The following is a 14,695-nucleotide window of genomic DNA, read 5'->3' as shown; positions in this document are numbered from 1 at the left end:
GGCAGCAGTTTTGTGGCTGGCAGGCAGCTCCTCTGCTCCAGGGACTCGCCCCCAGGGAATCCTGCTTCTCTTCTGTAGAGCTCAAACACGCTCATCCACACCTCACATCCTCACCTCGAAGGGCTGCTTTCAAAAACACGGAGGTTGAAGATATTTTTATTGCCTTTTTTTTTTTTTTTACACAACAAACAGCAACTCTAAAAAGCATTTTAAGAACGAGACCACTTTGCACAGGTAGCTCAGGTACCAAAGGCGTTCACGATTCTCAACTGCCTGAACGCCACCATGTGCCACACAATCCACAGCAGCCTTCAGTCATACATGTACAGCAATAAAAACAGAGAAAAATATTAAATTCCTTTGGGACAAATATTTCATTCTCCCTGAGTTTGTTTCTGTCTTCACATTCAATCAACTGCTCAAAACCTGAAAACAGTACAACCCCCAGATATACACACCACACATCCAAACTGCTTGGGGAAACACTGCCAAACAGAGACACTTGAAACACCAACAGCTGTGCCGTCATTTTGTTCCAGCTCTCAAATATTAATATTATAATGACATATTTCAACTAAGTATTTTTTTTAAAATGTCAGATCAGCTGACAAGAAACAACGTGACAACACATTTGGAGTTTTGGTCACTGGTTGAGAGCCACTCCCAACTATAAAAGAACATTTACTTCTGTCCCCACAAACCATGGATACATTCCCATCATCTTCATTTTGCACAAGCAGTTTATGGCTGGGTTTATAACCCTGAAGTCTGAAAAAAGCTGGGGACTTCAGTAAAAAATGCTTATTAACTCACCTACTACACCCGAGCTGTTTAGAACAACAGTTTGATTAATCAAACAGAGCTGGCTTCAGTTTGCACCATTGTTCCCTGAGCTTGGATTTCACTGCATTTGAAGCAAAAATATAGTTGATTGACTCATAGGAAAGATCCCACATCTGTGATCGAGTCAAATTAAATGTTTTTGCAACCAGCTCATATTCTTGTGATAGTTCGGTTGCAAAGACGCCTTTATCATCAGTCTGGAGTTACAGTGAAAGAAAAGAAAAAAAAAAAAGGTTAAATTAGTTCCTCTACATGAAAAGAAGTCCTTTTCTATACATACAAACCAGTTTTATCTTCCTGTCTCACATTTTATTCCACAGTTCTTTCATCCGTGCATAATTATTTCATATCTATTTGCCCTATTTTCACTCAAAATGAATTAACTATTCAAACATAAAGGAAAACTCCTTAAAATGATGGCATAATTTATCAAGAAAATAGGATTCCCTACTAAAATTGCTAGAAAGATGGCTATCAAATGCTGCATACATTCAAGCTATGTGCAGGTCTCCTTATTCCTCTTTTTCCTTTCCTTAGATCTGGGAACTAGAGCATACTCTGTGTTCCACATCTTCTCTGACCCTTTAGACAATAAAGGATTGAGGCTTATTTTAAAAATAAGCACAATGCTATTATATTTATAAACACACTTGAACAATGCTACAGATTATGGGGGTTAAACCAATAGGATGATGGTAAAATCCTGCAGCACAAGTACTTGGCACCTCAGTGTTTAAGGACTTTAACAAGCTGTCAAGAGAACACAAGAACTCTCACCCAACACAATGGACCCCCTGGTACACACAAGTGTTATGTGCAAGCACTGGACCCTGTGTTTTAGGAGAAACCTGTCAGTATGCAAACAGCTATGAAGGTCATTGCACCTCTAGCTGATCATCTTATCCACACAGAAAAACAAGACCTGGCTTTACAACAGAACCAAGAGAAGTACTATCAATTCCTATTTGTATTACCAGCATTTCTCAAACTGAACATTCTGATTTCCTGAAAGTGAATGATTTGCTACAAGGTCAGAAACTGTAAGTCAGCTCCGGTCCATTAAAGGAGAAATGCTTCTCCAACTTCACATTAGTTTGGCTCTTTGCCTAAATACATGGTTAAAATCAAAAAACTTACACAGAGCACTGTGGGATGGCCCATGCTGTACCAGTATCCAAAATGGTGTTTGTCACAGGAAGGCACCGTCTGAGATTTTATGTTTGATGTCATGCAAAGTTCTAAGGAAAAAAAAGAAATTAGTATATATATCAAAATGAGAGACATGTTTTTGACATGTTAATTGACTTATTTCTGTGCCTGAATAAAAATTAAAGTCAGCTACTGTTGTTTCCTCTATTTTCTAACTGCTTCTTTGGTAACTTCTTCTGAGGAAAGTTTAGTAATCAATTTCTACAGGGTACAAAATTTGGGAGCTTGCAAACCAGATACAGAATCACCACAGTCTTGCACAGTAACTGTAAGTTATAATTCACTTTTGTTTTCATCTGAGACATCAATTGTCTGCTGCCACAAACACATCAAAAATCCCCAAAGCATTATGAGTGTACCTGGAGGGCAATCCCCACTGCCATGTTTGCCTAAGCCACATCTGGTCCAAGACAAACTGGAGTCACTGGATCAGCAGTTCATGTGCCATTCTGAAATCTAGAGGTTGAGCCATTGTAAATATTTTTTTCCTTACCAATTGGTATCCGGTTCTGTCGAACAATTGACACTAACTCTTCTGAACCTGCTGCTGTGGAGTTGAGAAATGTTCCATGTCCAATTCTGTCAGGAGGCAGGCCCAGGAGAATTTTGGTCTCCTCTTCTTTATTAGGAATCTAGAGGGGAAATGTTTTACATTCTGTCAAGGCAGTGTAAAGCAGCATATTAAATAATTGCAGTGGACTTCAAGTTCTTTTTTTACAGCATCTCTTTGGATATCCAAAAGAAAGTGTTAGTGAAATAGGAACAAGTATAAATAGGCCTGTGACATCCTATGTCCAGCTTAATTTCCTGAAAAAATAAAACTATCTTCAGGATTTATCAGATTTGTCAGAGTAAACTCCAGTCACCACTTCAGCAGATTGTATGGCAAAGCACAACTCCCTACTAATACAAGCAAAGCTAACAGAGCTCGCTACTCATGAAACTGCACAGATTTCATTATACAAGATTTACAGTAAAATACCAGGAAGAAAACAGTGGATCTCTTAGAATGTTACTAATTTCAATTTCACACCTAACCCCCCAATACAGCACAGGAAGCAATAATTTGACTGTTCTGATTCACAACAGATTGTTGAAGATTTCTCCTTGTTTTCCTCTCTCTTGTCAAATGCCCCAAAACCCCAAAATACTTTGGTCTGAGAAGTTCCAAACGCACAAAGGTGATTTTAGTTTCATCAAGCTTTTCCTGAAGTGGGAATTACAGAGAGTCACCAAAATAAGGAAAACTTTTACCTCAGAAAGATGCAATGCCAGCTTTAGACCTGCTTTTTTTGCTTCTGAGAGTGGCTCCAAAAAATCCTGACCGTGTCCTGCCTGGAAGACAGAAACACATCACCGTTCTAGAGCTTATTTGACAAAACCATTGCCATAATTGAGAAACTATCAAAATACTTCATTCAAATACAGTTACATTGAATATTTCTCTTTTCCCATTACTTCACTTGGAATGAATGCAGCAAGTCACACAGCCTTCTGCCAACTCAGATAAACGAGGCAAACATCAGTAGCTCAGAGGATGCCCATGACTTAAAGTCAACTGTCTTGATTTTGATACCTTTTATACAGCTCCCACCCTGAGTTATTCCACAGCTGTCCTCAAACGTTTTTGCTTTCTAATTATGCAATAAGCATTTGGTGCAGCTAAGCAAAACTGAAACCAGTATCAACTTGCCTCCACCCAGCCAATCTGACTGGGGCAACTCAGTTGCAGACACATACCAGACAAACACTGCTTTTCAGTGGCTCTTTTCTCAGAGTCACGTATTAATCTATGGGTTTTTTTGTTAGAGTATTTGCCCCTTACAGCAACAGGGACTAACCTGGTAGCAAGACTACAAGCAATCTATTCCAACTAGCAACAACATCGGACAAAAACTTGTAGGAACAAAGCATGGTTAGAAGTGCTTGCTCTTATGCCACAGTACATGTTTATCTTCAAGAACAGACCAAAATGAACCAAAAACTTACAGTGGGATCACCACTGAAGTCAAGTCCTACTACAACCCCATCACTGGAAAGCAGGAACTCTTCAGCAAGCTTAACAATCTCCTTAGCAACTGCTGGGCCATCTCTTCTGTTTATTGCTATTAACAACCTGGGATAGAAATGCATGTATTAAATTATATATAAGCTGTAATATCAGGAGCTCAGCAGATCTGATACCAACAAAAATGGCACTTCACATCCTCCATGGCTGAGTATAAAAACTATTTGTATAGGAAACTACTCAAAGGAATGAAGGTACCAAAGTGCAGGGGGACACAAATAGATAAATAGGTTGGCCTGTGACAGGCAATAGCACACATGAATGATGAGAATTCTTCAGCTTCCACAAAAAAATCTGGTAAGGGTTGCTGCTGAGACTCTAAGAGACAGGTGAGCAGAACACCTCCAAGCAGCCACTGACACCTTCTGAAACTTATCTGCTGCTCAGGACCAGCTCTCCTTTACAGCAGGCTGCTTGTACAGCTAATCAAGCAAAATCTCTGCAATGATCTAGGCTATGAAAAAGGAACCTTTAATGCAAATTCCATGAAAAACACTGCTTTTCCTGAAAATGTTGCAGAGAATGGACAGGCATAAAGCTGAGAAGTTTTACATCCAATTTCCTTCTCTAGCAGTAAAAAAGATAAAAATTCAGGTTCTCATATGTATTACCTGTCTCCACTCCATGTAATCTAGTCTAAAAACAATTTTATCTCCTACAACTGATGGTTTTTAAACCTCTCTGCAAACATGACCAAGCATCAGAATACACAGAACCTTGGAAAAGAGGTACTCCACATGGTTTATTTACCTTACATCTATATCCAAGCCTTCCTCCTGACACTGCTTCATACCCTCAAGTACAGTTTCAACATACATCCTTCTGGTCATGCCTACAAACACATACACACATTTGGAACAAACATATTTTAATTCATTTCATTATACTGCAGACTCAGCTCTCTAGCCTCCTTGATTTTACTCCACAGGCTTCTAATCCATATAATTCTAATTCTAGCTGCAAATATGGCTTTACTGTGAAGCATACATTTGAACTAAACCTCCTCCTAAGCACCTGGAAAATTGAAAACAACTTTGTGTGAACCACAGAGTCAAAACAGGACTTCTCTTATGTGTTTCTATTAAACTATATCTGAAAGAAAGCAAAAAATGAAGTAATAAAATAAAATAGATCAGCTCTTAAAAATATTAGCAGACTCAGATGTCATAATCAAGCAAATAATAACCCAAACTCCTGGGTAGTAGAATTATAGCCAACACATTTTTGTCCTCAAAAATCTAATGGTAAAGTAACACACTTTTACATGGTTAAATCTTTGGTTTCATATTTAAAATACGTATTTTTTATTGAGCCAACTAAATTTGACTTTACTTGTTATTAACATAGTCTTTAACTAAGTTTTACAGGGCATCAAGCTTACAAATTGAAAACAAGAACAGACTGTACCTGTGGACTTTACTTCTCTTGGAGTGCTCCTCAGTTCCAGATACTTGACACCATCATCAGCAAATTCTTTAATGACATCTTTAGTTATCTGATTAAGTAACAGTGTATTCAACATCACAAAAGTCATGCTTATAATTGTTTATATTTTCCTTTAGAACTAGAAGACTCACTTATTGTTTGTTGTGAAACACTTGCAACATTGGTACCCTCCATTTCTGGGAATCCCACCCCACAGAGGGCACATTCCACTCCTCAGGGACACCGAGGACAGTTAGGATCAATGAGAATTTCCTGGTCTGAACAGGGATCCCCCTCAGTGCAGTGTGGGGCAGTCACAAGGCCCTGCCCAGCTCTGCACCTTTATGTTTAACAGGCTCTCACAGGCCCTTCACAGGGGGCAAGAAGAGGACACCACACCACTGCCTGCTCCCTGCCTGGATCACACAGCAGCTCTCCTGGACAGCTCTGTGACCTGAGGTGAACAAAGGGCAGTTGTTCTGTTGTTTTGGTACATAATGAACCAAAGGAACAGGAACCTACAGTAAATCTAAACTCTGGTAACGAGCAACAGACGTGATGTTTTTAAGGCATTATCAGTCCAAGCACCTGAGTGGCTGTAACGATTTTGCTTTAACAAAAATTAAGTGTAGAAGTTATATGAAAACCTGAGTTTCTAAATTAGTTTTACAATAATTATTCTGACCTCCAGTTGATGTTGCTACTGGGAACCCAATGCTCTTAATCCAGCTTTTTTTAAATGAACTTTTATTTAACTTACCAGTAAAATATCTTCAGTCCTAGTGGTAACCTGATAGATGATCTGAAACATCTGAAAACATCTAAAATAAAAAGTTAAATGAACAAACATTGAATGAGTATTCTGAAAAAAAAAAAAATCTACCCTCTGAAAACACATGCTCAGTAGGGTCAATTAACCAGCCTGCAGCTTGAAATAAAAAGACCATCTGAACAGCACTTTCTGATTCTATATGCTACCAAAGCATTTGCAACAAAAGTTGTTGTTATTACTATTATCATAAAGCTTTTTGAAGTGCAAAGGAAAACATGAAGTTTCCAAAAAAAGGAAACTCTGTGAGTCAATTTTCTCTGAAAAGCATATGCTGTAAGTAAAAAATTTCAATCCTTTAAAGATGGAATTAATTACATGAGATTTCCTTTTAGTCTGCAAGCACCTAAGAAGTTATTCTGTAGATACAAGTATCAAAAATATCTAACAATTACACTATGAAACTTGAAATTTATTTTCTGTAATCAATGTATAAGGCCACACATTTCTCTGTTTTCAACTTAAAAACCCTCAGTAAATCACACACACGTGCATACTCACTCCTCTAAGGTTCTTTTCTTTCCTTTGTCAATCACAGTCATTCCATTCTGGATCTGAAGGTTTGGCTTCTGGGCCATGAGCTTCTTCATGGTGGCAGAACTGATACAGCCATTCAAATGAGCATGCAGTTCCTAGGGGAAAAAAATCCTGTGGACTGTGAAAAGGATGGCTTCTGCATCTTGTTTGTACTGCTCTTCTTGAACCCTACACCAATATTTCACTCCGACAGGGAAAATAAAATAACAGTTATCTCTGTGTTTGGCTAATAATAATTTCCTCACGTTTTTGCAAGTTCAGCTGAGACTGCCCTGTTTGTTTGCTCTCACTTGGTGGCTGCTGTTGGCTCTGGTCTCCATGGAAGCACAGCTGGCTCAGGAAAGAGCTCTCCTGTCAATTGCTGGAGTGGTGTGAGCCAAGGTGAGGAGGAAGCCAACAACCACCTCAGTATTAAGTACACTAATGATTCAAGAACTCTCCCCATCTACTGCAAGTTACATGTACATGTGCACCATTCAAAAACAGCAACACGTGTATGTTCACTCACCTTTCTTTTGTTCATACTTTGAAGTTTCAACTCACACCAGAAGTGCAGCAAGATGCTGCCATGAACAGCAACTGCACTCCTTTGCCTGAGGCTTCTTTCTGCCTGACTGTGGGCTCCAAATCTATGATCCTCAGCTCCATTCTGCACTTCACCTTTGCTCCTTCTTACCTCCTCGCTCCTGACATACAGAACACTCCCTAATGCCCTCCCAACCCATTCAAAAGGTATCTGCAAGCCATCTGCTTTGCTACCTACCCCTTCATCCCCCCGTACAGATTCCTCTTACTGGGAAAAGAAAAACTGGAGAAATATCTCTTCATGTCTTTCACTGGAAAACATGTTGAAGTTGTAACTCCAGCTAAGCACCAGGAGCTGTGGCTCCTTACTGCTTCAGGAAACCGAGCCAGATACACAGCGCTGCGACTACCTTACATTTTTCACAGACTTACAACTGAAACACCTCATAGAATTCTCTCAGACGTTAACAACACACCCTGAAAAACGAATTACTTAAAAGGAGCACGGGAATACGAGGATGGTGCGGTCCGAGGCGGGTTTGATCGTGCAGGTTCTGCCCTGCAGGACGTGCCATCGGCTTTTGCAAGCGCGGCACGGGAGCCCCGATAAATCCGCACGCACCCGCATGCAAGGCTTGCACAGATATGCCCTAAGTAAGGCACACCCTTGGGACATGGAAAAAATAGCGTTATCTGAGCCAGACTTTTTAGGCCAGACTGGAGGGAAGAGGACAAAAAGATAAAACGAAGATCGCGCACAACTGATTTAGGTGGGATTAGTCGCTGAGGTCTGTAAACAAGCTGGACAGGGCAAACACACTCTCCTGTGGGGTGAAGGGCCTCAGGAAACGCGCGTTGGGGAAAACCCCCCGAGCCAGCAGCAGCAGCAGCGAGGGTCTGTCCGTGTCTGTGTGTCCGTCCGCCCGCCTGCAGCGCGGGTGCTCTGCCAGCCCCGGCCCCGCCGCCCCCTCCCGCCCGAGCCCGGGGCCGGGGCCGGTGCCAGGCCCGAGGCCGCCGCAGGGAGGGCCCGGGCCCGGCCGCCCCCCGCCGCTCACCGCTTTGGGCAGCCGCCGGTAGAAGAGCAGCTCCCGCTCCCGGTCCCGGTCCCGCTCTGCCGCCATGGCCGCGCCTCTGCCGGCGGGGGGCGGGACATGCGGGGTCACGGCGGCACCGCCCGGGCACCGGGCCCGCCCCCGCCGGGACCCGCGGGACGGAGCGAGCCGGCAGGACCCCGCGGGACGGAGCGAGCCGGCAGGACCCGCGGGACGGAGCGACCCGGCAGGACCCCGCAGGACCCAGCAGGACCCCACCTCCCCGGGGCAGCGGCCGCTCCGCCCCCTCCCGCCAAACGCAGCGGGAGCCAGGTGAGATCACGACAAACACCGTCCGTATTTCATGCCATAAAAGCTTCGAGGCGCAGTTTATTCAAGCGATACGATTTGCAGCCCGGCTGTGCCGCGGCAGCGTCAGCGCCCTGCACACACCGCCGGGTGTTTACCGCTACTACACAGTTATTTTCCTGTAATGGCACTAGTCCGCTACATTATCATGTCCCGAAGTCCTAAGTGGGTAAACTCGTGGATTACATTGCCAACCCCATTTTAAAGCAATTTGTCAAGCTTGCTAGCACAAGATTAGGCATTGTAACTTTTCACTGATATGCAGGTTAAACCCAACCAAAACAAAGAACAATAAAAAAAATCTGTTTAAATTATTTCATGTTTAGTTTTTAGTGTTTCTGCAATCTAATTCTAAACCCCCCACAATTTTAAGTCAGGTCCATAGGCAGATGTTAGCTCTTGCTATGTCCTAGAACAAGAGATGAATATAATTAACATCATAAAACATGGTGATCTACATAATACCAGCATAACTCAGGCAAATAAAGAATCCTTCCACAAATACAAAAAAAAAAATTACTGACATATTTAGGAAAGTTAGGTTTAAAGTTAAATTCAAGCATAGGAATATGAAGTTAAAAATTCAATATTCAAGTTAGTTTGCATCCCTTTTGGGGCCTGACAGTTCAGTCATCCAAGTTCAATCACAGTGCAGAATTTGGTTAGCTATTCAACTTTTTTTCATAGAAAAATAACATATCCATAGAAGAAATGAAATTAATTTCAACTTACTCAGTGATCCACTCTTTTATTTCACCTTAGTTAAAGGCAAACCAAGTACAGATACTGTACATTAAAATGTATGCACACAGAACAAACAGTTGTTCTTCATTCTAACCTTAAAGGCTCAAATCTCCACCTTCTTTTATTTAGAGCCCTTCCCAGGCAATGACTCCTCTCTGAAATACACTGCACCCACATTTAAATATAAAGAGAACCATCTGCAGGTCCCACATAGCCAACACCTATGAGCAGCACATCGATTAGTGTCCATATTCCAAGTCCTCCAAAGCTGAAGAGTTTCCCCAGACCTTCCCGCCACTGGCCCAAATAGAAACGATCGGCACCAAATCCACCAAGGGTGATGCTAAAAGAAGAAAAATATGATTCATTATTATTATTTTTAGAGGAGCTCAGCTTGGGCATCCATACACACTGACGTACCTACAAGCCAACGACTGTTTTGCTCTACACCATTCAAGAAACTACACATATTTCGTAGAAAAAGAACAGTTATTTAATAAGAAAAGCTCTGGATGAAATACTATTATTTCTTAGCTAATTAAAGACTATCCAGAGACTTCAGGTTTTCGTTCATGACAAGCAGGAAACCCAAAACTCTCAAATTCATAAATGTGTCTCGACTCTTCTAAACTAGTGAAAGGTAAAAACCTGCAACAAAGAAGCAACAGAAAATTCCCAAATGCTGCATTCAGACCCACACAGGAGTCAGGCAACAGTAAGTTTCTCCAGCTGATGGCAGCAAGAACAACTCTTGCTCTAAAGGGAAGTATGTCAGATCACTTCCTTAATCACAGAAGTACTGTATCTTTGGCTCCAGGAACAGTGTCCCTACCTAATTTATCATATTAACCCCTTCTGAAATATTAACATTTAGTGAAAAAGGTCTCACCACCAAAAGAACTTCAGTTACTTTCAAACTGCTATCGTGGTGCTCTAATGACTTATTCCAAAAATAACCTTTACTGTTTGTTTCAATACTGCTTCCCTGGTCTCTTCCCTAATAATTGGAAATGCAAGGAACTTGGTCTTGAGGCATTTCCATCTGTAAGAGCTGGGAAGGAACCCGAAACAAATGTGTACAAACTGCAGCCAGCTCAGTGACACCTATCAAATTCAGAAACAGCTCCATTCATTTCAAATGCCAAGTAGTACTGTGAGCAATTCCCAGCCCTAATTGTTTAAAAACACAGGAAAAAATGTAAGAAAAAAATAAAAATCTGCAGATATCACCACACAAATAAAAGCCAACATGTCCTCTCTACTCAGAAAATGGATCACTCTGTGAAGCCTAAGAATCATTGGCATTACTCTGAAGGAAGTACATTTAAAGCAGAAATAGGGTAACTGTTTTCTCTCTGGCTCTGTTTGCTGAAGGGAGCCAGGACTGTTGCATCTGAAACCTTCAGGCACAATATGCCCCCACATTCCAACCTATTCCAAGACTATTTGAAATATTAATTATTCAGTGCACTGTTAAAAAATACCAAGCAGAAAGGCACATAAATTGAAGATTTTATAGACAACTAATCTATTTTAGCTTGACATTATCTAATAGTTCTTGTGTACCTTAGTGCCAAGGCAGTAGACCACTTATAACCTCCAGTCCAATTGCAATAGAGCATCTTAGGAAAGACACGGTTACCTAAACATTAGAAAACATAAAAACCTTAATGTAATAAATAAAGACCATATAATGAGTAAGGAAATGACAAGCAAGAAGACACTGTATTTATCCATCAGGGGTCTAAAAGGGTTGACACGAACTGAAAAAACAACTGTCAACACAATATATACCCTACAGTTCCCAGTTCCATCAGTCTTTGTCCCTTCATCAGAAAAGCCACTGAACAAATAGGGAAAAAAATTAAACTAGTTGGGTGGAACCAGCATAAATTCTTTCACTTACCCTATTGAGACATTTGATATCAATTCTATTAGTGGTGTCCAAATAAGTTAAACTCGTACAAGTTGACAAAAGCAAAAAGAACTATTTTGTCTTGTGTGACAGTATACAACAGCATAATGAGACAATGTTTGCAGTTACATGTCACTATTATGCTCAAAAATGAAAATGTAACAATAAAAAAATCCAACAGATTAATCAGGGTGCAGACTGTTACTGCAATGGACGTAAACATTGTATTCATCCATTACAAAAACCGTTAAATACTCTAGAAAAAAGAGTATTCTGCTTTGCAGAACCTGGCTTAGCCCACCTTACCCAGGCAATGAATGTGATCCCGGACTGTACAAGTGGCATTGTATCGCTGGCGTGGGCAGGAAACCGTCATGCAGCTGGTGGAGTTGGTGCAGACATAGTCACTTGTGGCAAGCTGCCAGCAAAACTGGCACGTCATGTTAATTGTGAAGTTCTCCTGCTCGTGGTTATTCTCATCCTGTGAAAGGACAGCATTATCACTTCCATAGTATTGAAAACAAAATCAGTGTGCAGTATCAAAGTACATTTTGGGCAAAACTGCTCTGTTTGCTACTTCTTACGTAGTCAAGTATATCAGAAAAATCAACATCAGGAAACCAACAAAGAGTTATTAAAGTCAAGTGTAACATTCCTGATTCCTCCAGTCTAAGGCTACTGCCAAAAGGAGGACTCATTCAGTCTCACCTGTAAGGTCAGTTTGTAGCTCTGACAGATATTTAGTCTCCCCACTCTCAAAATGGTTGGACTGGTTCAACTCAATGCCATGGCCAAGTAATGAAAAGATCCAACACAAGAAAGGCAAACCAGGGAAGGGCAGACTTGCCTCTTCAGCAACAGCCTACAGTGGTGATCAAACATATCACAGAACTGCAAACCTGCCTGCATCAGAACCTGGAAATCAGTGTTCTGGATTTTAAAACAAGATGCCACAGATAATTACTTAAATTTAGGGTTAAAAGTAGCAGGTTACTTACAACACAATGAACATGTGGCTTGACCTTGCAATCAAAAGTGGCCAGCTTCCCATATATACAGGAGTAGTTTGTGTTGCATGTCATGCAGTCTGGTGGCAATCTACTGCAAAGCCCGTTGCTGGGACATTTAATCATGTAAGGTGGAATTTCTGTGCTTTCTGAAAGGGGCAATAAGTGAATTAAGAAACTGAATTAAAAAAGCTAAATAGTCTAAAGTATATATAGCATTTTTTTAATACATATATACATATATAAACACAGGTACTGACGTGGTATAAAGGGCTTTTCCCACTACACACTGAGCAGCATTCCCAGCCAGGGGAGCCACACAGTGCAAGCAGGGCACCCACCAAGGACTCTCCCACAGAAGCTCCACAGAGGGACACCACGGCAACACTTCAGCAGAGAACCAGAACAGAGCTTACGTGGATTAGTGCCGCCTCAGCCTGCGCTTCTCAGAGTAATCACTTCAGCACAGCAGCAGGGTGACACGGGTAACCTACTTTTAGTTCAGCTCTAATTAAGGTTACAGCTCACTCAGCCATTTGCTGTTTGCATGTGCACAGAATCACCTCTGAGACTGACTGAAATGCTGTTCTTGCTGGCAGCTCTGACGCACCCCCAGGGAGCTACAGAGCTGTGCTGATGGTGGACAGGGAACAGGAACAAGTTCTTGCAGAATGCTGGAGTCTTTCAAGAACTTCCACCATCCTGACAGGGTATAAATCACATCAACCACAATGGCAGTTTAACCAGCCATTTTCTAGTTCTTATATGGGCCACTTGTCTAATTAGAAACTAATTGTTATGGCCATTGAAGAGTAATTCATAATGTGTTATATACAATGCTTCTTACTGCTATGAAAAGCACATCCAGGTTGCTAAGACTCAAGACACTGAGGAGAAGGGCTCACAGACAACAAAGAAAAGAGACAATATAATACCATACCTGCTGCTTTAAAATAGGGAGTATTTGTACTTGTTGAAGTTAGGCTTTTTGCCAGTGTAGACTGTGGCTGTGAAAGCTTTGTTGTCATCAAAGATCCCGCTAGAAGAAAAAAACATGGAGAAAGTGATATTTCTAGAATAAAATTAACCTTCAGAAACAGTTTGATTTCAGCACATTGATATGAAAATACAAGTGAAAAGTGTAAGGAGATTAGAAAACTCTGTTTTCCTGTTCTCTTAATAGCAGGATGTTTATGTTAAACATTAAAATGAGCATTAGAACAGAACCCTTCCTTTTAGACGAGGAACTACACTTATTTTCATTCAGTCTTATTTTTTGATCCCTGAGAAGTAAAAGCACTGCTCAGAAAGCAGATTTTAGTTTAGTGAAGCCATGCAGGTAATTCTTTGGCAGCTGGAACAGAAGAACTGGCCGGCAACCCCGGCGCTATCTGTGCATTGACTGCGCTCTGGTCTGTGAGAGCCCCGCGGCTGCGAGGGCTCGGGGCCGTGCAGAGCTGTAATGGGCCACCACGAGCCCTCACACGGGAAGGAAGGGTGAACAGGTTTGTCACACCCACCCACCCACCCTGACGGTGCTGAGGAGCCCCAGGACCTCGCCAGGTACGTTTTGGGTCAGACGCGTTCCCGACAAGGCGCAGCACAAAAGGTGCTGTGTAATAGAGCAGCGGACGAGCCGGCGAGCGGGGCCTGGCCCGTGTTCTGCCCTAACACCGAGCACCTCAGCCCCAGCCCCGCAGCGCCGGCACAACGAAAGGCGTCCACGCCCGAAGCACCCCGTTCCTTTCCCCAGCCAGGGAAGCGGCAGCGCATCCTCCCCGCACCACGCTCACCTCCGCAGCGGGACCCGCCGGGCGGGCTCAGCCCTGGCCGCTCGGGACAGCAGCCCCCACGCCCGAGGCGGCTCCCCTGCCCCCTTCTCGCCCCCCACCCGCCCTGCTCACCGCGGCCGGAGAGGACGGAGAGCTGGGACAGGAACAGCGCGGCCCCGCAGAGACCGCGCAGGGCGCGCAGCACCCACAGCGCCGCCATCTTGGCTCCGCCTGCCGGGCCCGCGGGGGCGGGGCCTCACACCCCGCGTGAGGGGCGGGACCGCGGTGGCTGCGGGCACGGCCTCTGCCCCTCAGGCACCGGGCGCTGCTTTCGGCCCTCCGCCCCTCGGGCGCCGGGCACTGCTTTCGGCCCTCCGCCCCTCGGGCGCCGGGCACTGCTTTCGGCCCTCCGCCCTTCTCT

At 42.9% G+C, this 14,695-nt stretch overlaps 2 protein-coding genes across 2 annotated transcripts; both read right to left on the bottom strand.

The window, feature by feature from the left end:
• Positions 1-140: 140 nt before the first annotated feature.
• ADAL (adenosine deaminase like) lies at positions 141-8,631 on the bottom strand. Its single transcript, XM_051796499.1, has 10 exons — positions 8,492-8,631; positions 6,876-7,006; positions 6,306-6,366; positions 5,528-5,615; positions 4,871-4,952; positions 4,042-4,168; positions 3,307-3,387; positions 2,546-2,684; positions 1,981-2,081; positions 141-1,040 (listed from the first exon to the last, which is right to left on the bottom strand). Exons 1-10 carry the CDS (start codon positions 8,555-8,557, stop codon positions 849-851), a joined length of 1,068 nt encoding a protein of 355 aa, XP_051652459.1. The 5' UTR covers positions 8,558-8,631; the 3' UTR covers positions 141-848.
• Positions 8,632-9,568: 937 nt separating this feature from the next.
• On the bottom strand, positions 9,569-14,554 carry TM2D3 (TM2 domain containing 3). The gene is made up of 6 exons (XM_051796514.1): positions 14,407-14,554; positions 13,443-13,541; positions 12,494-12,651; positions 11,802-11,976; positions 11,147-11,222; positions 9,569-9,923 (listed from the first exon to the last, which is right to left on the bottom strand). Exons 1-6 carry the CDS (start codon positions 14,492-14,494, stop codon positions 9,758-9,760), a joined length of 762 nt encoding a protein of 253 aa, XP_051652474.1. The 5' UTR covers positions 14,495-14,554; the 3' UTR covers positions 9,569-9,757.
• Positions 14,555-14,695: the final 141 nt, after the last annotated feature.

Source organism: Manacus candei, unplaced genomic scaffold, assembly GCF_025592945.1.
Source record: "Manacus candei isolate 608988 ecotype Guabito, Panama unplaced genomic scaffold, ASM2559294v1 h1tg000046l, whole genome shotgun sequence".
Classification (NCBI taxonomy): domain Eukaryota; kingdom Metazoa; phylum Chordata; class Aves; order Passeriformes; family Pipridae; genus Manacus; species Manacus candei.
Note: the sequence above shows the minus strand (reverse complement) of the source record. Positions and strands in the feature narration are given on the sequence as shown.